Below are 27,201 nucleotides of genomic sequence, written 5' to 3'. Positions count from 1 at the left end.
ACGCTGGCTATAGCGATCCCCCTCACTCCTTGGCGCCACGGAAAAACTCGAAGAGCCCGGTTGTGGTTTCAACACTGAAGATATGGAAGCGGTTCCGCAAACATTTTAAGTTAGAGACAGGGTCAAAACTGATGCCTGTCCAAGAAAACCATCTGTTCAAACCGGCAAAAATAGATGCTGAGTTCCAAGACTGGGAGAAAAAAGGTGTGATATCATTGAAAGACTTGTTTCTGGAAAGTCGGTTTGCAACATTTGAAGAATTGAGGGTGAAAAATTAGCTTACGAGGAGGGGGGCCTTTAGATATACACAGGTACCGGCTTTCGTATTAAAGAACTTCCCTACGTTCCCAGTGGTACCCCCTTTCTCTTTGTTGGAAGAGGTGTTGATGGTGTTGAGGAAAGAGGGGGGGGGGGGAAGAGTTACCTCGGCTATTTATTGGAAAATTATGGAAGCAGGATCAGAATCCTGAATATGGTGAAGGCCAAATGGGAGGAGGAATTGGGGGAGGTATTGGAAGAAGGGCTTTGGTGCAAAACTTTACAGAGGGTAAGTGCATCAACCTCGGGTGTGAGGTTGGCACTAATACAATTGAAGATAGTTCAGAGAACACATTTGACGAGGTTGAGAATGGGTTGCCTGTTCAAAGGGGTTGAGGACATTTGCGAAAGGTGTGGGAGTTGTGCATAAAACTAAGGAAGTCCTGAGGCACCTTCTTTAGCACCATGTGGACAGTGTTATAGATGGACCTACAACCCAGTCCCCTGAATGACCATATTCGGGGTGTTGGACTTGCCAGAGCTCCAAATGGGGTGGGGGCAGATGTCTTAGCCTTTGCCTCGCTAATGGCGAGGTGGTGGATTATATTGGGTTGGAGGACAGTTTCTCCACTCTGTGCCTCAATATGGTTGGGAGATTTAATGGAGTTTCCAATTCTCGAGAAGGTTAAGTTTAGTTTAAGAGGGAATGAGGAGGGGTTTCACAAGAGATGTCGTCCATTCATAGCTCACTTCAAGGAATCATCATAGTATCATAGAATTTACAGTGCAGAAGGAGGCCATTCGGCCCATCAAGTCTGCACCAGCTCTTGGAAAGAGCACCCTACTTAAGCCCACACCTCCACCCTATCCCCGTAACCCAATAACCCGAGCTAACCTTTTTTGGACACTAAGGGCAATTTATCATGGCCAATCCACCTAACCTGCACACCTTTGGACTGTGGGAGGAAACCGGAGCACCCGGAGGAAACCCACACAGACACGGGGAGAACGTGCAGACTCCGCATAAACAGTAACCCAAGCCGGGAATCCAGCCTAGGACCCTGGACCTGTGAAGCAACGTGCTAACCATTATGCTACCGTGCTGCCCCTCAATCAGCCTTAGTCAGCAGTAAAAAAGGGGGGGGTAGTTAGTTAATTAATTCATTAATTGTTTTCCGGTTCAGGGAGGGATTGTTAAATGTTAGTTAAATATGTGTAATGTAAATTATGTAAAAAATGTAAAGCAAATAAAAAGAGAAAATAAAAAAAAGGTAGTTTTATGGGATTTATATTTGTATTAAATTAATTATATTTGTATCAATAAGGTATAGTGTTAAGTGGGTTAAATTTATTGTTTCTGTGCCTGGAAGGGTAAAACCTATAGTTAGATTAATGCTGGATAAAGGTGTTTGTATGTGTGGGGGTTGGTTAAGTTCCAAATGTGATTCTATTGTGCTTAGAAGGCTATAGTTTGAATAATAAATAAAAGACCAAAAACATGTGGGATGTTGCTTTGCAACTGGCACCTTGTACAATAGAGAAACCTTTAGATTTTAGTTTAGATAATTTGACTGAAGTTGAAGATAGGTAGTGAGAGAGAAGGCAGTTTTCACAACTCTGATAGAAGCAGATGGTTTAGAAGGATAGAGAGGAAACATCGCCCTCAGGTTTCTGAGAAGAAAAACCATAACATGGAGTAATGGATAAGAAAACAATTACAGAAGTCTGAAAAGCAGCTGGTTAAGGAAATGAGAGAAATGAAGGGAAGTTTCCAAGAAGACTGATGTTACATGTACTAGAACAGAGCACATTTCAGTAAAGAGAGACCAAGCTGAGAAGAAGGCTGCGACATCAGAAAGATATCCAAAATGATTTTCAGGTTTGTGAGATTTTACTACAGCCTGTGGAACAAGTGTTATGTAAATCGGTAGCTGGATCTTGGAGTTTGTGTTAAAGCAATCGAGACAAAATAAATTTTAAAGGGGTTGGTGTAAAACCCTGGACTGGATTTGCTATTAAATGTGAGGCAGAAGTTTTGTTTGAAAATGTCATTTGGAAAACCTGATCGGCTCGGAATGCAAACTGCTAAGGGAAAGCATTATTATGAGAGAAGAGCTTAAAGCATGTTTTTGGGCGTGGAGTTTGGAAACTCTCATGCGATCATCATCTGGGGGAATTTTGAGAAGATATCCACAGGCACCAACGTGGGTTCAGTGCGGAGTGTGTGTGGAGGTGTGGGCTTAAGTAGGGTGCTCTTTCTAAGAGCCGGTGCAGACTCGATGTGCCGAATGGCCTCCTTCTGCACTGTAAATTCTATGATTCTACCACCGTCATCTTGTGTGCTAAAGAGACTTCTTGTGTTCATGAGACCATTGTAGATTAAGATGTACCTTCTAATCTATGTTAATCTTTAAACCTGTGTTTATTTGTTAAGATAAGGGGAGAGTAATAATTGTATTATAATACAATTTGCCCATGTTTGATAAATGTTTTTTCTTGTTGTTAAAACTAATCAGCGGTTCTGTTCCTCTGTTCTTCCACGTTTCATTGAAAAAACGTAAATGTTATGGTCTTTTGAGCCAGGGTTCCATTCTGGCACCTTCCTGTCCAGTGACAACATTAACTGGGATTGTAACAATTTCTATATGTGGCTGTATTGATTTTCTGACTGATTACAACCCTGTGTGATGTTTTTACTGTATTAAGCGTGCGTTGTTGTTGCCCTAGTTATAAAAATAAAATAAAATCTTGTCTCTGATTTGGTGCAACAGGTCTGAAGCTACTTCCACAATGACAGTTGAAATTTAACGCCAAATAATCAAGTCTAAAAACAGTTACTGAGTTGTGATTACGTTCCACTTTTGCAAGGTTGAATGAATCAACAAACTGCTACACTTACAACCACCAAACCGCAATTGGCTTCACATATTTCTGCATCCAAACAATGTTTAATAAACTTTTCAGGAATTTTCCCATCTCATGATCAGCACGCACAAAATTAAATCTAATGAAGCGCAACCTTACACTAATCTATTTTATTGTGACAATTAAAATTTGGATGCACAAGAGGGCAGAATTGATGGTGGAACAAAGATAGGATGGAGTGAGGCCATGGAGAGATTTGAGCATAAAGAAAAACAAAAGGAAAGACCAAGGGTGTTCTTGTTTGGGAATTAACTGCTAAGACCCAGTTACAGCATATACCACGACATTTAAAAGATGTCTGGATATGCACCTCAAGTACTGTAACCTGCATGGCTATGGACCATGTGCTGGAAAGTTGGATTAAACTGGTGGCTTGTTTTTCGGTGGGCGCAGACATGATGGGCCACGTGGCCTCTTTCTGTGCCGTAAACTTTCTATAATCTTATGGTTAAGGTCTTCAACTGCTTTGAAACAAACTCAGATTTATATGGAACAAAGTGGGCGGGATGCCCGCCCTCGGATGCCTCCCCCCACACCCCACCCGGATGCCTCCCCCCACACCCCCCCCGGATGCCTCCCCCCACCACGCCCCATCCCCTGCGGCTTGTTTTCTGGCAATGGAGGAGCTCGCCACACGCCGCCAGCGGGGTCTTCCAGTCCTGTCGAAGTCAACGGTGCCCCTGGGAAATCCACTGCGGGGGAGGGAGGGTCTCCTTCAGCGGGACCAGAAAATCTCTCTGGCGGGAATGGCTGGAAAATCCCACCCAATGTGTTTAGCAATAAGAAAGAAATGGAAGGGAATTTGTTTAATAAGAAAAGGAAACAGGTCAGCACCTTGCCCACTCTCTTTTTAAAAACCTACCATGACTCACCGAGAATACCCAAATTCTCCTTTCCGTTCCTCTAGGGCATATATGTCAAACTCAAGGACCGCGGGCCAAATCCGGCCCGCGGTGGAATTATCTTTGGCCCGCGAGATAATATCTAATTACTTTTTTTAAAAATTTAGATTAGCCAATTATTTTTTCCAATTAAGGGGCAATTTAGCGTGGCCAATCCACCTACTCTGCACATTTTTGGGTTGTGGGGGCGAAACCCACGCAGACACGGGGAGAACGTGCAAACTCCACACGGACAGTGACCCAGAGCCGGGATCGAACCTGGGACCTCAGCGCCGTGAGGCGGTTGTGCTAACCAATAGGCCACCGTGCTGCCCTAATAATATCTAATTACTATTAAAGCTGGCCCCAGCAATTGAAGCGCCTATGGCGTATGATATGGCTGATGCCGAGTTTATTCAGGTATAGTGTGAATCACAAAGTGTTGGCCTGTGGAAAAATGTTTTCATTAGAAATTACTCTGGAAAAGCTCCAGATAAAGCAATAAGAAATAAATGCAACTAATTTTTTTATTTATTTAATATTTAATGTTGTTTTTATAGGCAATAACCTAAGCTTTATTAGTTCCAGATTCAATAAGTTCATTTCAATAAGTTTTGCAAAAAAACATTGAACCAGTCCGGCCCTCGACTTGTCCCGATTTTTTAATTTTGGCCTACGGTGTATTTGAGTTTGACACCCCTGCTCTAGGGTGAGACAATCCCACCTTCCCACAGCCCAGCCTCTCAACATATTATACATTAATGAACTCTTTTTCAAAAGAAAGATGTATTACTGCACAATGTTACCAAATATTGTGTTTGTCTCCTATCTGTTACCTACTAATTAGTCATTAGTCTACACTAATTTGGTGATATTGCAAGATCGTAAACTGTTATTAAAGGTAATGCTGATGGATTCATTTGTTATCGTATTCCATTGTTCAATCAAAATTCTGCTCCACTCCTAACTCACTCTTCATCGGATTACAAAATAAATTACCAGGCTGGTTTTACAATTGCAAGTTCAAAGATTTATTATCACTTTTTTAGTCGAAAAGACAGTCTCAAATTCACGATAATTCAAACTCTTACCATCCAGTACAGTCTCACGACATACTTTCCATAACTGTTGTAGAGAGCTATGTGTCCTTTCATAGCCTTACAAAGGGCATATATGTGCTCCCATGGCTTCCAGGGAGGTCCGACTGACTCCAACAAGCTCTTATCGTTTAATTTAGAGTCCTGGCAGGTGACCCAGAGCATAATTATTTCACTGATAATCCATCGCATGAGCTGAAAATAAAACAGAAGAAATCACTGGAATGTTTTTAAATAGCTGGGAATTATTGGGAGATTTGTACTCCCACCTGATAATCCAACCATTGCTTTATTTGTATTTTTTCATTGAAGTAAGCACCGTGTTATCACTAGTACCATAGATTTATAAATTTAGGAGTATTTGTTTTTGTAGAGTTGAGGTAGCACACCGATTAGTACATGTTATGCTGCAGTCTTTTCCAGCGTTTGCATTATAGTGACTGCCAATTTTTATCCAGACACCATTAACTGCTCCTGGGAATATGAAGGTATAGCAAATATTACCAACACCCCTTGCTTGAAAATGCCTTGAGAGTTACTCCATAAAGTTCCTGAGACTTAACTTATTGCAAAAGTTATTAACGATTTAAATGTATTGCACAAAATGAGGAAAGGCGAAAGAGACAGAAACAGGATGTGGGGCTATGGGGAGACTGAGGCATGGATTGCCGTGAGAGAAAGAAAGATTTGCATCTAAACAGTGTCTTTCAAGACGCCGGGATGTCAGGACTTCCCAAACGGCTTGAAAGCCAATAAAGTACTTTTGAATAGTAGTCACTGTTCAGTGCTTTTTAAGAATTGTCCATGGGATGCTGGAGGCAGCGATGGGTTGAAATAAAAGCAAAATACTGCAGATGTTGGAAACTTATCGGTTCTAACCCTCTTGGCCACACCAAGCTGACACTGCTTAGATAAAACACTTCTGGATTTTCCAGATAAATTTAGACTTGCTGTTATAACCTGCATAGAATTCAATATATATTGGTGACAATCATTGAATTCCTACAGTGCAGAAGGAGGCCATTCGGCCCATCGGGTCTACATACCTAGGCCCACTCCTCATCCCTCTAACCCCACCTAACCTGAGGAACACTAAAAGGCAATTTATCATGGCCAATTCATCTAACCTGCACATCTTTGGACTGTGGGAGGAAACCAGAGCACCTGGAGGAAACCCATACATACATGGGGAGAATGTGTAGACTCCGCACAGCGCCCGAAGGACAGAATTGAAGCAGCAGTGCTAACTACTGTGTCACCTTACCAGCCCTTCATGTCTGTGAGTCTCGAGGTGTAAATGAGTCTGGCGGCGGGTAAGCAGGCAGCATTGCCCGTGTCCTTCTTGCTGGGCTTATGGCGATATAACCATTGAGGGAATGTCCTTCCAGAGTGGCAACTGGAAAGTGGGTGATAGCCATCAACTCAGCACTAGAGTGATGGTGAGGTTCTTGGGTGGGATCCCATAAGAGGCTAGGCTGCATGGCACAGGGGGGAACTCTGAAAAGGGGTGTGGTCAAGCCTCATGACACCCTCACACAGGGAGGAGGAAACTCAGGCAGCACTGTAAAATCAGAGGGCCTGAGCTGTATAAAAGTTCAAGTCCACTGATTATGGAGGCCAAGCCGTTCGGTAATAGTATCTGGGTGGCTGGCATTTCCAGTTGGAAGGCTTATTTTACCCGCAGTCCATTTAAATTGGGGGAATGAGCATGTCCTCAAAGGATGAAGTTGACTGTTAATTGCAGTCTTCACACTAATCAGGTGTGCCTCACCTGCCACAAGACAAAACCAGTTGCCTGATTGGCTCCCTGACCCTTCCCTGCAGTGTTAATTATGCCAATTAAGTGAGTATTGCAATGCATGAGTGTACCACTGATGAGCGCTCAATTTTTAACCCTGTTCATCAAAATTGTTGGAAGCATTGCCCCTGGTTTGATGTTTTCAAACTTAATTTGTGACTCATCTATTTAATGAAATGACCCTTTAAGGGGTTGTCCCTTCAATGTGTACCTCAGTTTATTTGATTTAGTTTACTTGGTTATTTGTGTTCATTAAAATAGTTGGCAGTGTCGCCCCCAAGCATTGTACCTAAGGCTCGTACTCATCTCTACATAACAAAGAGGTGACACAGATGGGGGTCACCAATGCAAGGCGTTATGGGGGCTGGTTTAGCTCACCAGGCTAAATCGCTGGCTTTTAAAGCAGACCAAGCTGGCCAGCAGCACGGTTCGATTCCTGTACCAGCCTCCCCGGACAGGCGCAGGAAAGTGGCGACTAGGGGCTTTTCACAGTAACTTCATTGAAGCCTACTCGTGACAATAAGCGATTTTCATTTTTCATTTCATTTCATTTCCTGGTGAAGTCTCTCATCATTCACCCCATTCAAGGAAAGGACTGGGGCATCATCTAGGTCCCCCATGAAGTTAGAATGTTGATCCATTGGATACATTGAACTATCCTAACATCTCATGCTTGTTAGAGAGCTTCGGGACCGCTGAGACTCTCAAGGGTCAAAGCGTTCATTCAGGTGGAGTTGAGAGGGACTACTGTGGGGAAGTAATTATTGTGTGACAGGGGAGGGAGTGAGGCTCAGTGGAAAGGCACTCACATTGGGGGAAGCACATGGGTGGATGTCCCAGATGCTGAGAGGGCAGAGGATCAGGGCACTGCCAGGAATCCTCATTGCTCACTTTGATGTTCTCTTCCTTTCAGTTTATGATTCTGGAGAATCATGGAGCCAGTCTAGTTGGCATTTCTATTGATCAGCAGTGACTGACCAGCAGCTTTGACATCAACCTGCTGCTGCGCACAGCCAGGAACAGCATCCTGACGAAGAGGGGGAGATAGGGTATGTTGCTCTTCCAGGTGCAGGGCCACAGATGGCAGAGCTTCGGAGGAGACACCACCAGCCAATGGTATTCTGCTGTCAAACCTCCTACCTCCAGATATCAGATCTTGAGTGCCGGAGAAGACAATAGACCACCTGTGCATGGTGACACAAGAGTTGACACCACATGAACTGGGAGGTCACCCATTGCACGTGGCCTTTAAAGTTACTGCTGCTCTGAATCTCTATGCTAGCTGCTCATTTCAGGGCTGCACAGGTTACCTATGTGGCATCCCCCAGTCTGCCGTAGACAAGTGCATAAGGGAGTCAGAGATGCACTAATTGTGAGGGCCCACATATACATCACCTTGGACCGAGAACAGGCATATCCGGACCATGAAATCACAGGCTTTTCTCACACAGCAGGCATGCCCCAGGTGCAGGGTGTCACCTCTGCAGACTCCATCGTGGTACGGTGCGCCATTTATAAATGGCAAGGAATATCACTCCCTCAATGTCCTGCTCATCTGTGAGCATGCAATGCACATCATGGAGTGGTGTGCCCATTTCCTGGGGAGCGTCCATGATAGTTGAATCTTTCATTGCTCACAGATGCCAACCGTCTTTGAGGAAGAGCAGCACCTGGACAGATGACTCCTCAGGTTAAAGGTTACCACTCAAGAAGTGGCTGGTGACCCCAGTTCAAAGGCCACAAACACCCACTGAAACTCACTACAATAAGTCTCATGCACGAACACTGGTTGATCAGGCAATTTGACTGCTCAAGATGTGATTCCGGTGCCTGGACCGGTGGGGGAAGCCCTCCAATACAGCCCCAGAGGGTGTCCTGCGTCATTGTGGTCTGCCGCGCTCTTCACAACCTGACACTGAAGCAGGACGAGCAGTTGGATCTGGAGGACATGGAGGAGCACCACGTCTCCTCGAATGAGGACCATATTGGCAGGGCATCATATTTTACACAGACTGAGAAACCTGTCACTACATGAGTTAAGGCAGACGTACTGAAAAATGAAGTTATCTGGAACTGAGACATCTTGGGCTGGATTTCTCTGTTTCTGAGGCTAAGTATTGGCGCGAACAGAGAATCCGCGGGAGGTTCATGACAGGAAAATTGGAGCGAACCCCTTACCGATTCCGGTACTGGTGGTGGTGGGGGGGGGGTTATCACACCGGCGGCGCGTGAAACCCACGCGGATCATGCCGAAAATGGCCAGAGATTAGCCAGGTCCCGGGCCGCGCATGAGCAGGGCTGACGACCTGCATCGGTCACACCGTAAAACATGGTGCCAAACGTGCTCGATCCCTAACCCACCAACCCCGGCTCCATAGCCCAACCCCTGGCCACCCCCCCCCCCCCCCCCCCCATTAGTCCCCCAGCCATCGCAGAAGCCCACCCCCCGGCCAGTGGCATGGATCCCGACAAGCGTGGCACTGCTGGACATTGTCTACAGCCAGCACGCCGGGTTTCCGACCGCTGGGACAACACGTGGCCCACACCATCAGGAACTCGGTCCATCAGGGGAGGAGTATCATGGGTTGGCTGGCCAATGATGCGCCAACGGTGTGCAGCGCGCGTCACGATGACGCCAGTTTAGAGGGTGCGGAGCGTGGTGGATCAGTGGCGGACCGACGTCAAACCGGCACCCGCCCTGATTCCAGTGTTGGAATCCATTCTCCGCCCGATCGCCGATGACAATTTCAGATTTGGGGCTGCAGAGAATCCAGCCCCTCATGTGAGCCTGAGATTTGTGGGTTTTTATTAAAGCATTAAACAAATTGTGTATTTATTTTCAGCACTGTGAAGAATAGCTTCGATATTTGGGAACTTTAGTGTTACAATAATACGCATTACAGTGTAGTTTAATTTGACAGTATACTTCAAATTGTAAAATTTAGGTATGCATATTTAATTTATAAAAAAGGAGTGAACTGACAATTGTTATCTAATCTCAGGATAAAGTTATCACTTGAGTTTCACCATTAAAAATTATATTCATTTGAACCCAAGTCTATTGCCAGCATTGTGAGTGTACACACGCCAGCTGACAGCCAGACTTCCCACAGCGTTATGTTCTTTCAGTATGTGTGAATCAAAAACAATATTTGTAATGTCTTCTGCTTGGTCCTGTTTGTAAATACTTGTGAAGTTCCACCCATGCACAATATTCCAGATAATCATGTGAATGTGAGGAGATCCCAGATTGTGGCTTGAAGTTAGAAGAAAACATTGAGACTGTACACAGGCTTGATGTATATATGACGGAAAAGGAAATAGAAAGATTCCAGGGGAAGTGCTGGAAGAGGCAACTTGAGTGGCAGGAGGCTTGTGTGTGGTACAAATACCAGCATAGAAGCAGTCCATGACCAAATTCAGCAAGACCTGGACAGTATCCAGGCTTGGACTGGCAAGTACCAGACAATGACCATCTCCAACAAGAGGTAATCTAACCATTGCTCCTCGACATTCAATGGCATTACCATCATTGAATCCCCCACTATCAACAACCTGGGGTTACCACTGATCAGAAACTAAACTGGACTAGCCATATAAATACTGTGGCTACAAGAGCAGGCCAGAGGCTAGGAATTCTGCGGCAAGTAACTCACCTCCTGAATCCCCAAAGCATGTCCACCGCCTACGAGTCAGGATTGTGATGGAATATTCCCACTTGCCCAGATGAGTGCAGCTCCAACAACACTCAAAGAAGCTTGACACCATCGAGGGCAAAGCAACTCGCTTGATTGGTACCTCTTCCACAAACATTAACTCTCATTCTGTCTACCACCAATAAACAGTGATAGACGTGTGTACCATCTACAAAATGCACTGCAGGAACTCACCAAGACTCCTTACACAGCATCTTCCAAACCCACAACCACTACCATTCAGAAAGACAAAGGCAACACATACCAGCCTCCCCAAACAGGCGCCGGAATGTGGCGACTAGGGGCTTTTCACAATAACTTTATTTGAAGCCTACTTGTGACAATAAGTGATTTTCATTTTTCATTTAATTTATACCTGGGACCTCCACCACCTGGAAATGCCCCTCCAAGTCACTCACCATCCTGACTTGGAAATATATCACCATTCCTTCACTGTCGCTGGGTCAAAATCCCACAACTCTTTCCCTAGCAACACTGTGGATGTACTTACACCTCAGGGACTGCAGCGGTTCAAGAAGGCAGCTCACCATCACCTTCTCAAGAGCAACTAGAGATAGGCAACAAATACTGAGCTGACCAGCAATGCCCATATCCCGTAAATGGATTTTAAAAAATAGACCAGTTGGCCTGATATGCCTATTTCTGAGCTGGAAAAATGATACAATTCTAGCCAATGACCAAGTGTCATGCCATATATTTGGCAACAAGTACACAATCAGCTATATAAACTTGCGTCAGCTGTGTCTCAGTGGTAGCACTCTCATTATTGAGTTGGTAAACTAGATTCAAGTACCACTCCATAAACATAGAACATAGAACAGTACAGCACAGAACAGGCCCTTCGGCCCTCAATGTTGTGCCGAGCCATGTTCACCCTACTCAAACCCACGTATTCACCCTATACCCGTAACCCAACAGCCCCCCCTTAACCTTACTTTTATTAGGACACTACGGGCAATTTATCATGGCCAATCCACCTAACCCGCACATCTTTGGACTGTGGGAGGAAACCGGAACACCCGGAGGAAACCCACGCACACAGGGGGAGGACGTGCAGACTCCACACAGACAGTGACCCAGCCGGGAATCGAACCTGGGACCCTGGAGCTGTGAAGCATTTATGCTAACCACCATGCTACCCTGCTGCCCCATAAGCATACAATCTGAGCTGGCACTTCTGTGAAGTACTTAAGGTGGTGGAGCCCTTTTGGAGGTATCATCCTTCAGATGAGATGTTGAACAAAGGTCCTCTCTACTCCCTCAAGTGGATGTAAAAGATCCCATAACGTTATTTTGGGATATTGACACCAAATCATGAATGTTAGTGGATAATCAAACAATTAACCGGAGGAGCCTCCACAACATTTCCCATTCCTCATTGGTGTGGGAGCCCAGCATGTCAGTGTAAAAGACAAAGCTGAAGCATTTGAAACCCTCTTTGACCAGATGTGTTCAGTGTCTTCCCCTGAGGTTCCCAGAATTACAGATGTCAGTCTTCAGCCAATTTTATTCCATTCACATGATATCAAGAAATGGCTGAATGCACTGGATACAGCAAAGGTTATGGGCTCTGACACATTGACAGCTGCAATACTGAAGCCTTGTCTTCCAGGAGTAGCTGCACTCCTAGTTCAGCTGTTCCAGTCCTGCTATAAGACTGGTATCTCTCCAATAATGTGGAAAGTTTCCCAGCAAGTCCTATTCAAAAAATGCAGGACCACTGCCAATCCAGCCAACGACTGCTCTATCAGTCTACCCTTCATCACCAGCAAAGTGATAAATGGTGCTTTCGAAGTTGTACCTACTCAGCAATAAACTACTCATCAATGTTCAGTTTGATTTCCACCAGGACCTCGCAGCTCCAGACATCATTACAGCTTTTGTCCAAACATGGACTACAGAGCTGAATTTCAGAGGTGAGAGTGACTGCCCTCGATAACAATGTTGCAATAAGTCATGAAGGAAATCTTAAAAAAATGAAGTCAATGGGAATGAGGGAGAAAACTCTCCACTGGCTAGAATCATACCCAACATAAATGAAGGTCATTGTCGTTGTCAGAGGCAGACTCAGGACAAACAGTGACCCAAGCCGGGAATCAAACCTGGGATCCTGGAGCTGTGAAGCAATTGTGCTAACCACTGTGCTACCCAATACAACTGAGTGGCTTGCTCGGCCATTTTAGAGGACATTTAAGAGTCAACCACATTTCTGTAGGTCTGGAGTTACATGTCGGCCAGATTAGGTAAGGAAGGCAGATTTCCTTCTCTAAAGGACATTCGTGAACTATATGGGTTTATTTTATGACAATTGACAATGGTTTCAAGTCATCATTTGACTTTTAATTCCAGATATTTTATTGTGTTTAAATTCCATCACATGCCCTGGTGGGATTCGAACCTGGGATCCAGATCATTATCCTGGGTCTCTCGATTACTAGTCCAGCAACTACTGCTATGCCACTGCATCCCCTACCACTTAACAACATATAAGACAAGGCAGCCTGTTCGATTGCCATTACACCCACTACTTCACATATCAACTTTCTCCACAACAGATGCACACTACCAGCAGCGCGGACCATCCACAGGATGCACTTCAGCAACTTGTTATGACTCCTTCGACAGCAGCTTTCAAACTCGTGATCTCTACCACCTAGACGGACATGGTCAGCACATACATGGGAGCACCACCACTCAAGTTTCCCATCAAGTCACACACAATGTCAAACTGGAACCATATCTTCCTTTTCTATCACTGGGTCAATTCCAGGAACCCCCTTCCTAACATTACTGTGGGAGTACCTGGACCACATGCAGTCTAAAGGTTCAATAAGATAATTCACTACCACCAAAAACAGTTAGGGATGAACAATAAATGCTGCCCTAGCCGATAATGCTCACCTAATCAAGTGTTACTGATAGGAGGGGGATTAATTTAAACAGCCCTGAATTGTCCCCCCACTGCCTGGCCGTGAACAGAAAGATGCTTTTGAGTTTTGATTCCCCACTTTATAAGTGGTGGCGTACATTCTCCACTCTTAGATTTGGAATGTTCCAGTTCTCTATGAATAACTCCCACAGTAAACTGAGATGAGAAAAAAGAAAAGGGTTGGTTTATTTCACACACACACAAAATGTGGGGACAGGGTTTCACAAAGTCCACCCACTGTGAACTCATACAATAAACAAGGGATAAGGGAAAGAAAGGGGTACAGGGTCAGACCACAATAACAATACAAGTTATGGTTTTTACACGAGTCCAGAATCCAAAATCAAAACTCTAATGGAGTGTTTCTTTAGGGGATAGGTTGGTTAGGATGATCTCTCTTTCCAGAAGTGAGACTTCCACACCGGAAGGAGGCAGGCAGTGTTGAATTAGGCTTCAGCTCCAATGTTCCAGTAGTTCACAGTGTAGATGAGGTGATTGTACCTGGACAAAGCTCCTTCTGCTGCTATTTGATGGTAAGATAATAGATGGACACTGACTTTGCCTGGAGTCCTGTTCTATTCAGAGGTCAAACAATGACTGATCTAACAGCTTGTTAATAAAAGGATTTCAGACAGCCCAAGTTTCAGTCATGTGACAGTGTGGTTTTGGACTGACTAACGAGGTTGAAATCCAATTTGTTTTGAGCAGGTGACGGTCAGGCCATTAATCCCACCTTGGATATTATGAGTCAGAAACAGCTGACTATGTCCTTGAAGACACAGTGGGCACAATATAATGGAAAAGTTTCTTGTGTGGTTGAGGATACCCTCCACCGTGTTGTGTGGCACTATTACTGTGCTAAATAGGATTGACTTCGAACAGATCTAGCAACTCAAGACTGGGCATCCATGAGGTGCTATGGGCCACCAGCATGAGCTGAATTGTATTCAACCACAATCTGCAAACTCATGGCCGGCATATCCCCCACTCTGCCATTACCACCAAGCCAGGGGATCAACCCTGGTTCAATGACGAGTGCGGGAGAGCATGCCAGGAGCAACATCAGGCACACCGACTAGTGAGGTGTTAACCTGGTGAAGCTACAGCACTTTGTCTCCACAAGGACTGTGCGGGTGGTAACTTCTACCTATCTGTCTCGGACAGATGCATCTGCAGCAGGCAGATTGGTGAAGATGAGGTAAAGTATGTTTTTCCAACTTGTTGGTTCCCTTACCACCTGCTGCAGTCCCAGTCTAGCAGCTATGTCCTTTAAGATCTGGCCAGCTCGGTCTGTGGTGGTACTGCCGAATCACTCTTGGTGATGGCCATTGAGGTCCTCCACCCAGAGCATATTTTGCTTCCTTGCCACCCTCAGTGCTTCCTCTAAGTGGTATTCAACATGGAGGAGTACTGATTCATCAGCTGATGGTGGCCAGTACTGGGTAACCAGCAGGAGGTTTCCATGCCCATGTTTAATCTGAAGTCATGAGACTTTGTGGGGTCCAGAGTCAATGTTTAAGACTCCCAGGGCAACCCTCTCCTGATTGGATAGCACTGTGCTGCCACCTCTGCTTGTTCTGCCAGTGAGACACAACATACTCAGGAATGGTGCTAGTGGTGTCTGGTACATTGTCTGCAAGGTATGATTCTGTGAGTATGGCAATGTCAGGCTGTTGCTTAACTAGTCTGTGAGACAGCTCTCCCAACTTTGGCACAATCCCGCAGATGTCAGTAAGGAGGACTTTGCAGGGTTGACAGGGCTGGGTTTGTCATTGTCGTTTCCGGTGCCTGGTTCAATGCCAGGTGGTCCGTCAGGTTTCATTACTTTTTTGTGTTTTCGTAGCTGTTGAATACAATTGAGTGGCTTGCTAGGCCTTTGCAGAGGGCATTTAAGAGTCAACTACATTTCTGGGGGTCTGGAGTCACATGTAGGCCAGACTAGGTAAGGATGGCAGATTTCCTTCCCTAAAGGACATTAGTGAAGCAGATGGGTTTATGTTCCGACAATCGATAAAGGTATCATGGACATCATGGGGCTTTTCACAGTAACTTCATTGAAGCCTACTTGTGGCAATAAGCGATTATTATTATTAGACTTTTAATTTTAGATTTTTTTTGAGTTTAAATTCCATCTCAAGCTGTGGTGGGATTCGAACCTGGGCCCCCAGATCATTATTTTGGGTCTCTGGATTATTAGTCCAGCGACAATACCACTATGCCACCGCATCCGCTACCGAGCTACTCTTGGTGTTGGACATTGAAGTCCCCCACCCAGAGCGCCCTTGCCACTCTTCTTGATGCTCAGCCTGGCGATGATGTTAATTGGTCCACTTAACAAGGTCCCACGGGCTTCACGCCACAAATGACTGTCCCACCGGCTGATTTTCCGGGACTGCGCTCGCCAGTCACCTGCTAATAAAGGAGAGCAGCACTTAAACCAACCCTGCAGAACAAACATGAAACAGCTCACAGCCGTGCCCGGCGGAGACCAGCACCATGATTCGGGGATGCCAACCTGGCCACAGTGATGGATGCAGTCAAGATCAGATGGGCTTCCCTGTTTCCCCGAGGATCTTGGAGGGTCAGCCACAGGGCATCCAGTGCCGCCTGGGAGGAAGTGGCCGTTGTGATATCATGGTTGTGTTGTAATTCACTGACTAACCATTAGGAGTCTCATTAGTATACCAGTGAATGTGAAAGTCAGGCTTATACTCAGATTGACTGAGGAGCTGGGAGAGAGATAGTGGCTTGTGCATGTTTATACTGTTATTCATCTGTTATTTTGTATATTTTTGACCCACAGTTACTGTTAATAAATTGTTTATAACTTCAGCTGCACGTGTTCTTGTAATTTAAATCAGTCCATCCGACAAGAACATCACACGGTACCAGGTCTGGATGGTATTAAACACTGAGAAAAACTATCACACCATTGAATGAAGCCTTCTACGAGATCCACAGAGATTTCAAGATTTTGCAGACTGCAGAATGAACTACATGGAGTCGTTGAAGCCACCAATGAGTATAAGATTTCATAGTAATGTGGGTAGCAACTGGCATGTGTTTAAACAACAATTTAATCTGCAGTAAATTTATGGGGATCAATCAGATTTGCATACGGTAGCGATGCTCCTAACAGCGGCAGAGCCCGAAGCAATTGCTGTGTTTAATATATTTAACTTTGCAAACGATGATGATAGTAAAAATTGTAACAAAATAATTCAAAGATTTAATGCACATTGCACCCCCAGAAAAATTACATTTATGAACCCTATGTGTTTCAATCATGTTTACAGAGACAGAAGAGTTCATAGATCATTTCATCACTGACTTAAATTTAAAAATAATCTTTATTATTATCACTAGTATGCTTACTGCAATGACATTACTGTGAAAATCCCCTAGTCACCACACTCTGGTGCCTGTGCGGGTATACGGAGGGAGAATTCAGAATGTCCAATTAACCTGGCAAGCACATCTTTCGGGACTTGTGGAAGAAACTGGAGCGCCCAGTGGAATCACACGCAGACACGGGGAGAACATGCAAACTCCGCACAGATAGTGACCCAAGCGGGAATCGAACCTGGGACCTTGGTGCTGTGAAGCAACAGTGCTAACCACTGTGCTACCGTGCCAGACCCCTCCACCGCCAGCACATACCCCCCTCTGCTATGCCAAGTTGTGGAGGGCACAGCAGACCACCACAAAGCAGGTGACCCTCAGGGAGGTGTACCAGAGTGGTCGAGGCATCAGAACCGTATTTTGAGGAGTCCAATGAACCGCTCAATGCCAGGCACATGGGCTTTGTTGTATCGGGTCTCCACATCGGTCACCGGCCTCCACTCGGCATCATTAGCCAGGTCCTCAGCGGGTACCCCATATCCCCTAAGAGCCAATCAGCCATCCTGAGATGGTCCTCGAACAAGCTGGGGTGTCCGACCACCCCAGGATCTAGCTGTCATGCACACTCCCTTGGAAGCGTGCACACAGGTGCATGATCTTCCTGTGGTGGTCACACATGAGCTGGACGTTCTGGGAGTGGAATCCCTTCCTGTTGATGTAGGGCATTCCCTGACAGCCCGGTGAGTGCAAGGCGACTCGAATGCCATCTATTACCCTCTGGACCTGGGGCATGCCAGCGATGGGGAAGTATCCTGCAGCCTAGGCATCTTGTTGTGTCTGGTCCATATCAAAGTTTATATAGTTTGGTATCCTGGCAAACACGGCATCCGTGATCCCATGGATCATGACTGTGAGAAGCCACAGAAGACCCTGCTCGAGCCCTGGAATGATCCTGAGGCATAAAAGTTCAGGGCTGCGGTGACCTTGATGGCTACCGGGAGTAGGTCTCCTCCTCCTCCACGTAGTGTCAACTTTGCGAGGACATGGCAAAAGTGGCACACCATCTCCTTGTTGAGACGGAGCCTCCTGAGGTACATGCTGTTCGTCATCGGTTCAAAATACCAGCAACACCTGTATACCTTGGGCCATTGGCGGCCTCCCCTTTGCTTCCCTCCCTGGCCTGATGGGCAGCTGAGTCCTCAGGGTGTGGGGCAGGACTTTGCATATGAGCCTCTGTCGCTGCCTTCTCCGGCGTCTGGCCATCTGGCCTGCCAGCAGATCCGTAAGCGCAGCCTCCGCGGGGTCCAAAATATCATCCACCTTGTGCAGCATTTGTCAGGAATTAGAGAGGGTGTGAGACTGACAACCAGCAGTGTATTTCACCCTGGGACCCTCCATTCCCCCATTGCTCCGCCCCCCCCACCCCACCCGAGCACCGGAGCAGCAACCGCAGTGCCATTGGGCTCATTGCCTGGGAGTGAAGATGGCTACTCACCTCCTCGGGTCTCCGCAGCAGCCTTTCCACCAGCTTCAAATTTTTGAAAAGGGGTACTAATCAGTGCACAGGTGACCCCTTGCTGGAAAGCGATTAGATCACGGCAGGCCATTAGATACAGGGTACTCCCATTAATTGTATGGAGATTGGCCTTAAATGGCGATTATTGGTTTCTCGCTATGCTACGATGGGATCTTGATTTCGCCAATGGGAGCGGGCTGGTTAGATCACAAATCAATCGCCGCCCGGTACGATTCTCCAATTTGGCCTCTCCCACCATCTAACGGCCTTTTCGCGCTCTCGCTCAAGCGCAAGATGGCCATTAAATCGCACCCAGTGTCTCTGGCAGCCAGTATTCTTTTTTAGAAATACAAAGAAGCTTTTTACAGCTCCAGGAAGGGACATTAGTGAGGAGATGAGCAATAGGGTGGACAGCAGGACCCTGAGGGTAATGTCTTCACAGACAGAACAAAGGAGAGAGCAGAGCAAAGCATGGCTCGGGGGATGGTAGCCTCGTAGTGAGCATGCTGAAAAGGATGCTGGGTTACCATGCAAGGTGACCAAATAGGACATAGGGCCAGGTCAGGAGGTGTATAGAATGACCAATGGGAAGCTTATATGTGAATCTTACTGTGATTTTGAATATATCTGTAGAAAATTGTGTGCTCTCTCTCTCTTACTCCTGGATGTTGCAGAAGACAGTATGTGTGTCCTGTAGCTCTATGGATTGATGCAGCCTTGCAAGTTAGTTATTATTAAATGATATGATACCTGCAAATCCATCTCAGATTTTACTGAATCTAGACTGACAGCAAATTAACCAGGAATTAACTTTAGCGCCTGGTTTAAAGGTAACAGGACTACTCTGGTTTCTCTGAAGGTTAGAAATTCCTCTGGTACGTATCATGGCTAGTCAGGGTGAAACTTTGTCCATTTTTTAAAATAAAAATGATAATTTTTACAGAGTAGCCAGTTGATGTAGGTATGTATTTTTTCCCTTCCCAGCTCAACTGGACGCAAGAGAATTTTTTGAACAGTAAATAAAGCAAAAGAAAGTTACGTTTGGATTCATGTGAAGATTGCAGCCTTAGGAAAATCAGTGAACATGAAAATAATAATTTTCAGTGATGCTTGACATGCTAATCTTCCTAAGGGGTGTTATAGCACAGGTGGTTTCATAGTATTTCTGATTGGTGATAAAATGTTGTCCTTTATCTTGCAAAGCTAAGAAAATAAAAAGAATTGTCAAAAGTGCTTTAGCTGTTGAAAAACCAGCTTTTGTGGAGGCAGTGGATATGAAATTCTCTTTGTCAAAAATTTAAGTGAAGTTCTGTACAATGGATGTAATGAAGATATTAAATACTATGTAGATAATCGTTCCTTTTGAGATAATGTACATGCTACAAAAAGTGTGAGTGACAAAAGTTTGCACGTTGATCTTGCTGGTTTGAAATAAATGTTAGAAAGGCAATGTTTGAAATGAAATGGGTGATGCAAGTTATAGCTGCCGGTCTGTTTTACAAAAAGAAAAGAATGTACAAAGAAATTGTTAGGGGTCCTTGGGGAGGGGCATTGCACAATATAACACTTTGTGCAGAATACAGAGGTCTTTGATTTGACTTGTTTTTAAATTTTCTTTGTATATAAAATCCATTTTTCTTATTTAAAGATGAGGGAATTTGTTAATTCTATATTAATTACATGTAGGTATGGATATTAACAAGTGATTTCCTGGTGTCCCTATAAAAAAATACAGATAGAAATGTTGGTTTTTCGTTGAGGAGGTGAAAGTTTGCAATGCGTATCCCTTACATGTGTATAATACTTATAAAGTTGTGATAAGATTGCCTTGTGTGCTAGCCTTCACTGCCTGGATTTCTGAATTATAACAACATGAACATGGCAAGCACTACACATTAAATATACATTAAGTACTTTGTGACTGTGAAAGCAAATGTGTGAATTGCTCTGTGGATGATTACTTGATAACACTCACCTCACTCTCCAGAATATGTTCGTTAGCAGCCATTAGATCAAATGCGGTTTCTCTCTCAACAACAACCGGGAGCTGAAATTGATATAAAATACATTATTGATTAAAGTCTTCAGGCTTTGTGATTTAATCCACTGAGAAGAAGAACAGAAGAATTCACCACTTTTTGCACTTAGTTCTGAACGGTGCTTTTAAATTACTGGACTGTCTATCCTTTGTGGGAAGCATATGTGTTTGTTATAACATGCTTGCTTACCATTGGCTGGGGACTAATGACAATCCCACAATCCCATGGGAGTGTGAGCTTCCCCAATGAGGGGGGTGGAGAAATCATCAGCAGACTCCCTGCATAAATAGAGCTGGCCAGTTTGGAGCCAGCAGAGAGAGAGGAGTGAGCAGCAAGGGAAGTTACTGCTGCTGCTGTTGTATGTGTATATATATTATTGTAAATAAATGTTATTACTTTTCATCCTGAAACTCGTGCTGGATTCTTTGCGGCCCTCACAAAACTGGCGACGAGGGTTAAAGTGAATAGCTGTCTACACTGCTGAAGCCACCTCCCTGGATTTTTGTTGGATACAGGTTGGAAGTTGTTTTCTATTACACCATGCCTCTGTATGGACGTTTGGATGTTTTGATACTGCGTTGGAAAGCTGGAACCAGTACGCACAACGGATGCGTTACTATTTCCGGGCAAACAACATCACCAAAAATGAGCGCCAGGTGTTCATATTGCTCACCGTCTGTGGCCCACACACGTTTGGGGTGATTACGTACCCAGCTGCGCCGGACACCAAAACGTTTGATGAACTTGTGAACTTAGTGGGGCAACATTTTAACCCAACCCCATCCACGATAGTCCAACGTTACCAGTTTAATACCGCTGAGAGGACCCCAGGAGAATCCCTTGCCGACTTTCTATCCAGGCTACGCAGGATTGCGGAGCACTGTGACTATGGTGAGACCTTGTCAGAGATGTCACGCAACCGTTTGGGTTGCGGTATTAACAATGCGGCCACCCAGAGAAAGTTGTCAGCTGAGCCAACATTGACTTTTCAACAGGCCATTCAAGTAGTATTGTCCCGAGAGAGCGCAGACCGAGGAGTGCAGGAGCTACAGGGAATGGAGGTGCATGCCTTGGGGCACTACCCCTTCCATCCAAAAGCGCCCCCCGCTTGGGTGAGGCGACGTCCGGATCAACGCCACTGGCCGTCGGACATTCCTCCCCGAAGGGAGCCTTCTCCAGAACCAATGGATGAGGAGCCATGTCCATGCCAGACTTGTAGGCACCGACCCCGTCGCGGACGCCGGACCTGGGGGCGCGAGAGGCGCTGTCGTTCTGACCGAAACTGGGGCCAGCCCAGGGGCCGTACCTTTCATTTTGATGAACCTGCGGCGACTACTCCCGAGGACGTGGAGACGGAGGCTGACTGGCTGCAGCTGCATTGTGTGGCAGCGCCCAGTGTGGCCCCCATTATAGTGACAGTACGGGTCAATGGTCACCCGCTTGAGATGGGGTTGGACACTGGCGCAGCGCCGACTGCATCAAGCAGGGTATACAGACCCTTGCATTAACTGACACACAGGCCAGGTTGGCCACCTATACGGGGGAACCATTGGACATTGCAGGAACTACGATGAACCCTGTTGTTTATGGACGCTAGGAGGGATGTTTCCCACTTATCGTGGTGCGTGGCCATGGGCCCAGCCTGTTGGGTCGGGACTGGTGGCACCATTTGCGGTTGCAGTGGCAGCAAATCCTCCAAACAGTTTCTGGAGGGTTGACTGAGGGGCTAGGACGATACCCAGATGAATTCCAGCCCAGTTTGGGGAAAATAACAGGGGCTGTAGCCCGTATCCAAGTCGAACCAGGAGCCATGCCGCGCTATTTCCGGGCGCGCCCGGTGCCTTACGCCTTGCCCGAGAAGGTAGAAAGGGAGCTCACTCGTTTGGAGACTTTGGGTATCATCAGGCCCGTCCGTTTCGCTGACTGGGCAGCGCCAATTGTACCTGTAATGAAGCCAGATGCCACAGTTCACTTGTGCGGCGACTATAAACTTAGTGAATACGGCTTCCCGACTCGACCGATACCCAATGCCTCGCATAGAGGATCTCTACGCGAAGCTTGCAGGTGGACTCTCGTTCACAAAATTAGATATGAGTCACGCCTACCTACAGTTGGAGCTGGACCCTGCCTCCCGGCCATATGTAACGATTAATAAACACCGGGGTCTGTATGAATATACACATTTGCCCTTTGGAGTATCCTCTGCCTGTGCTATTTTTCAACGCGTTATGGAGGGCATTTTGAGAGGTTTACTGTGTGTTGTTGTCTACTTAGATGACTTTTTCATCACAGGGACGTCGGAGCAGGAACATTTGGAAAATTTGGGGGCTGTTCTTAGACGCTTTTCAGAGGCTGGAGTCCATTTACGTCGCACAAAGTGCGTTTTTCAGGCGAAGGAAGTAGTCTATCTGGGTTATCGGGTGGACCGCGAAGGTTTGCACTCCGTCGCAGAGAAGGTGCGCACGATTCAACAGGCACCTGCCCCAACTGACACTACGCATCTTCGTTCATTTCTCAGCCTCGTAAACTATTACGGAAAGTTCCTCCCCAATCCGGAAACTACGCTGGCCCCGTTGCACCTGCTGCTAAAGAAGAATCACACCTGGGTTTGGGGTCAGCCGCAAGAAACCGCTTTCCGGCGGGTAAAACAACAATTGTCGTCGCCTGGGTTACTAAACAACTATGATCCTGGAAAGCCTTTGCTCGTCACATGTGATACATCCCCGTATGGTATTGGGGCTGTCCTGTCCCACAAGATGGAGGACGGGGTCGAGCAGCCGATAGCTTTTGCCTCCCGCACATTGACTGCAGCGGAAAGAAAATACGCGCAGATCGAGGAGGGCCTGGCAGTGGTCTTTGCAGTAAAAAGTTTCCACCAGTACGTATATGGCCGCCACTTCACTATCGTGACGGATCATAAGCCTGTTCTGGGACCTTTCAGAGAGGATAAGCCAATATCGCCCATTGCTTCCGCAAGGATCCAGTGCTGGGCTTTGTTGCTCGCTGCATACGAGTATTCTCTGGAGCACAAACCAGGAACCCAGATAGGAAATACCGACACACTGAGCTGATTGCCTTTATCGACCGGCACCATGTCGACCCCCACGACCGGTGAGGTGGTTGCAACCCTAAATTTTATGGACCCCTTGCCTGTCACAGCATCAGATCCGTGAGTGGACCCAGACGGAGCCAGTCCTGTCAAAGGTTTGGCACATAGTCCTGTATGGTGGGCAACATAGACAGCTCCCAGGCGAGTTGCGGGCATTTTAATCCAAGCTGTCCGAATTCAGCGTGGAAGACGGCATCCTTTTGTGGGGGATGTGTGTGATTGTCCCGGGAAAAGGACAGGAGCTGATACTGAGAGACTTGCACAATGGGCATCCAGGTGTGACCAAAATTTAAATATTGGCCCGGAGTTATATCTGGTGGCCAGGCCTCGACACCGACATTGAGAAGGTGGCCCAAAACTGCTCCATTTGCCAGGAGCATCAGAAGCTTTCGCCGGCCGCGCCCCCACATCACTGGGAATGGCCAGGGTGGCCTTGGGCGCATTTGCATGTGGAGTTCGCCGGCCCTGGCGTGGGTCCCTGGCGTAATCTTTCGCCAAACGGGCCCTATCTCTTACCAGGTGCAAGCCCAGGGTCGTCTCCAGCGCAAACATGTAGACCATGTTCGATCCAGGAGACTATCTCTTCCAAAGATTCCCCGCCCCAGGAGCTCATTTCTACAGCCACAGAGACCAGACACAACGGAAAGTATTCCTCACAATCTTCCTCTGGTGCCTCACTCAAAGCCTGCGCAGGTCATGACAGAACCGCGTGGAGATAAAGACGCTGAGATGACGGAGGCCGCAGACTCTGACTCCGAGATGGAGACACAAGACACATTAGAGAGGGAATCCTCGGGCCCACGGGCCTTTGATGTACAACCGTTGCGCTGTTCATCACGGAAGCGTCGGTCTCCACCTCGTTACACGCTGCCGATCCAGCGCCTCGTGCAAATGGTGTCCGGTCTGCAGCGAAACGGGTCCGACGCCCTCCTTCGCCAGGGTCTTCGATGGATTCCTTGGACTTTTGGGGGGGGGGGGGGGGGGAATGTTATAACCTGCCTGCTTACCATTGGCTGGGGACTAATGACAATCCCACAATCCTATGGGAGTATGAGCATCCCCAATCTCGTGCTAGATTCTTCGTGGCCCTCACAAAAGTGTTTATCATAACAGTAACATTTTCATAAAAGGCCAATGGACCATCCAACCTATCCTCCAGAACCTCCCATCAATGTATGAAAATGTGAAGTTATGCACTTTGGCAGGAAGAATAAAGGAGCTGAATATTATTTAAATGGTGAAAGACTGCCAAAAACTGCAGCAGAACTTTATTTGAGGGTCCGTGTGCAGAAATTACAAAAAGCTATTATGCATGTTCAGCAGGTAATAGGGAAGGCAAATGAATGTTGGCCTTATTTTGAAGGGAATGGAGTATAAAAATAGGGAAGTCTTGCTAAAACTACACCAGTTAGACAACACCTGGAATACTGTGAACAGTTTTGACCCCCTTGTCTAAGGAAAGATATACTGGCATTGGAGGTATTCCAGAGAGCATTCACTTAGGTTGATCATGGGTATTGAGAGACTTTCTTTTGAGGAGAGGCAAGTAGGTTGGGGCTATACTCATTGGAGTTTAGAAGAATGAGAGGCAACCTTATTAAGACATATCGAGGATTCCCAGGGGCTTGATTAGGTCGGTGCTGAGAGGCTGTTTCCCCTTGTGTCAGTGTCTAGGACCAGATGGCCTAATCTCAGAGTAAGGGGTGACCTATTTAAGGGGGATGAGGAGGAGTTTATTCTCTCAGAGGATAGCAAACCTGTGGAACCCTTTACTGCAGAGGGTCTAGAGACTGGGTTGTTAAGTATGTTCGAGGCTGAGAGGGACAGATTTTTAATCAGTAAGGGAATCATGGGTTATGGCGATAAAGCAGGAAAGTGAAGCTGTGGATTATTATACCAGCCATGGTCTCATTGAATGGTAAAGCAGACCTTGCTGAGCTGAATGGTCTACTTCTGCTTCTACATCTTATGGTCCTATGGTCATTGATGAGACCATCAATTCACTAGACACGTGATTGGAAGTAAACTGTGGTTTTAATAGTCTTACAACTAAGCCAGCCTGTGACCAGAAGAACTGAGAGCAGGCTTACGGCTGCAGTGTTATATACTTCTGGTTAGTGGGAGGAGCCATGGGCGGAGCCATGGACAGAGCCAAGGGTGGAGCCCAGTACAAACTCCTCATCTCCCCCTATGGGCAGAGCCGCGCAATGGCTTAATGCAAGGCAATACAGTGTGAATTACGAGGCACATAATTCACCACATTCACCCCAGTAAAAAAAATCAAGTCCGGCAGGGGTGACGGGTCTACAAATTGAGCCGGTCCGGTGGCAGAGTCATCCTTTGGGACTGGCGGAGCACCAAGGTTGCAGCCTCTTCAGGTGGCTGGGTGCTGGCGGTCGGTGAGGGTACGGTGGTGGACTCCGGTAGTGATTCGGTCCGAGCTTCGTACCCGACCGGTGCGACGGGCTACGGGGAGCGCAGGAGACCTATAGGCGCGGGGGCGCGGAGCATAGGCATTGAACCTATAGGTGCGGGGGCGCAGGGCACGGAGGGTTGGGTGAGGTGTAGCATGGGGGTATCTCGGCGGTAGTGGTGGTGGTGTTGGATCCTGCAGGCGCCAGGTCCCAGAGGGAAACAGTGTCCTGACGACCGTCAGGGTGTTCGATGCAAGCGTATTGGGGGGTTCGAATGGAGTAGGAGCACTCTTCCTCTGAGCAGATCAGTTTTTTGTGCCCGGACGTGCTTCCGGAGGAGAACCGGGCCCGGTGTCTTCAACCAAGCTGGGAGCGAAACCCCCGTGGTAGTGCCCCTAGAAAAAACAAATAGCCGTTCGTGAGGGGTCTGGTTGGTGGCGGTGCATAGGAGGGACCTAATAGCATGGAGCGCGTCGGGGAGGACTTCCTACCAATTGGAGGTCGGGAGATTCCTGGACCGGAGGGGCAGTAGGACGATCTTCTAGACCGTCGCATTCTCCCTCTCCACCTGTCCGTTTCCCCTGGGGTTGTAGCTGGTAGTCATGCTCGAGGCGATGCCCTTGTCGAGCAGGTACTGACGCTCATAAAGGACGAACCCCTGTCGCTGTGTACGTAGCTGGGGAAACCGAACAGGGTGAAGATACTGTGCAGGCTCTGATGACTGTGTGGGAGGTCATATCGGGGCACGGGATGGCAAACGGAAAGCGGGAGAACTCATCGATGACGTTCAGAAAGTACACATTTCGATTGGTCGAGGGGAGTGGCCCTTTGAAATCGATGCTCAGGGGTTCAAAGGGCCGGGAGGCCTTTACCAGGTGGGCCTTGTCTGGTCTAAAGAAGTGCAGTTTGCACTCCGCGCAGATCGGGCAATCCCTGGTGATGGCTTTTACCTCCTCGGTGGAGAAAGGCAGATTTCGGGCTTTGACGTAGTGGACGAGCCGGGTGACCCCCGGGTGGCAGAGGTCATTGTGGATAGCTTTCAGGTGGTCGTCTTGCGCGCTGGCGCATATGCCGCGGGACAGGGCATCTGGGGGCTCGTTGAGCTTCCCCGGTCGGTACATAATATCGTACTTGTAGGTGGAGAGTTCAATCCTCCACCGCAGGATTTATCATTTTT

At 46.9% G+C, this 27,201-nt stretch overlaps 1 protein-coding gene across 2 annotated transcripts in view; it reads right to left on the bottom strand.

The window, feature by feature from the left end:
• Positions 1–27,201, bottom strand: part of adgb (androglobin) — a 564,769-nt gene that overhangs the window by 450,409 nt on the left and 87,159 nt on the right. For both annotated transcript variants that reach the window (XM_038805127.1, XM_038805138.1), the window contains exons 4-5: positions 20,438–20,509; positions 5,156–5,356 (exon numbers count right to left, since the gene is read on the bottom strand). In XM_038805127.1, coding sequence (XP_038661055.1) covers positions 5,156–5,356; positions 20,438–20,509 — 273 coding nt within the window. The remainder of the gene's footprint in view (positions 1–5,155; positions 5,357–20,437; positions 20,510–27,201) is intronic.

Source organism: Scyliorhinus canicula, chromosome 1 (genome assembly GCF_902713615.1).
Source record: "Scyliorhinus canicula chromosome 1, sScyCan1.1, whole genome shotgun sequence".
Lineage (NCBI taxonomy): Eukaryota > Metazoa > Chordata > Chondrichthyes > Carcharhiniformes > Scyliorhinidae > Scyliorhinus > Scyliorhinus canicula.
Note: the sequence above shows the minus strand (reverse complement) of the source record. Positions and strands in the feature narration are given on the sequence as shown.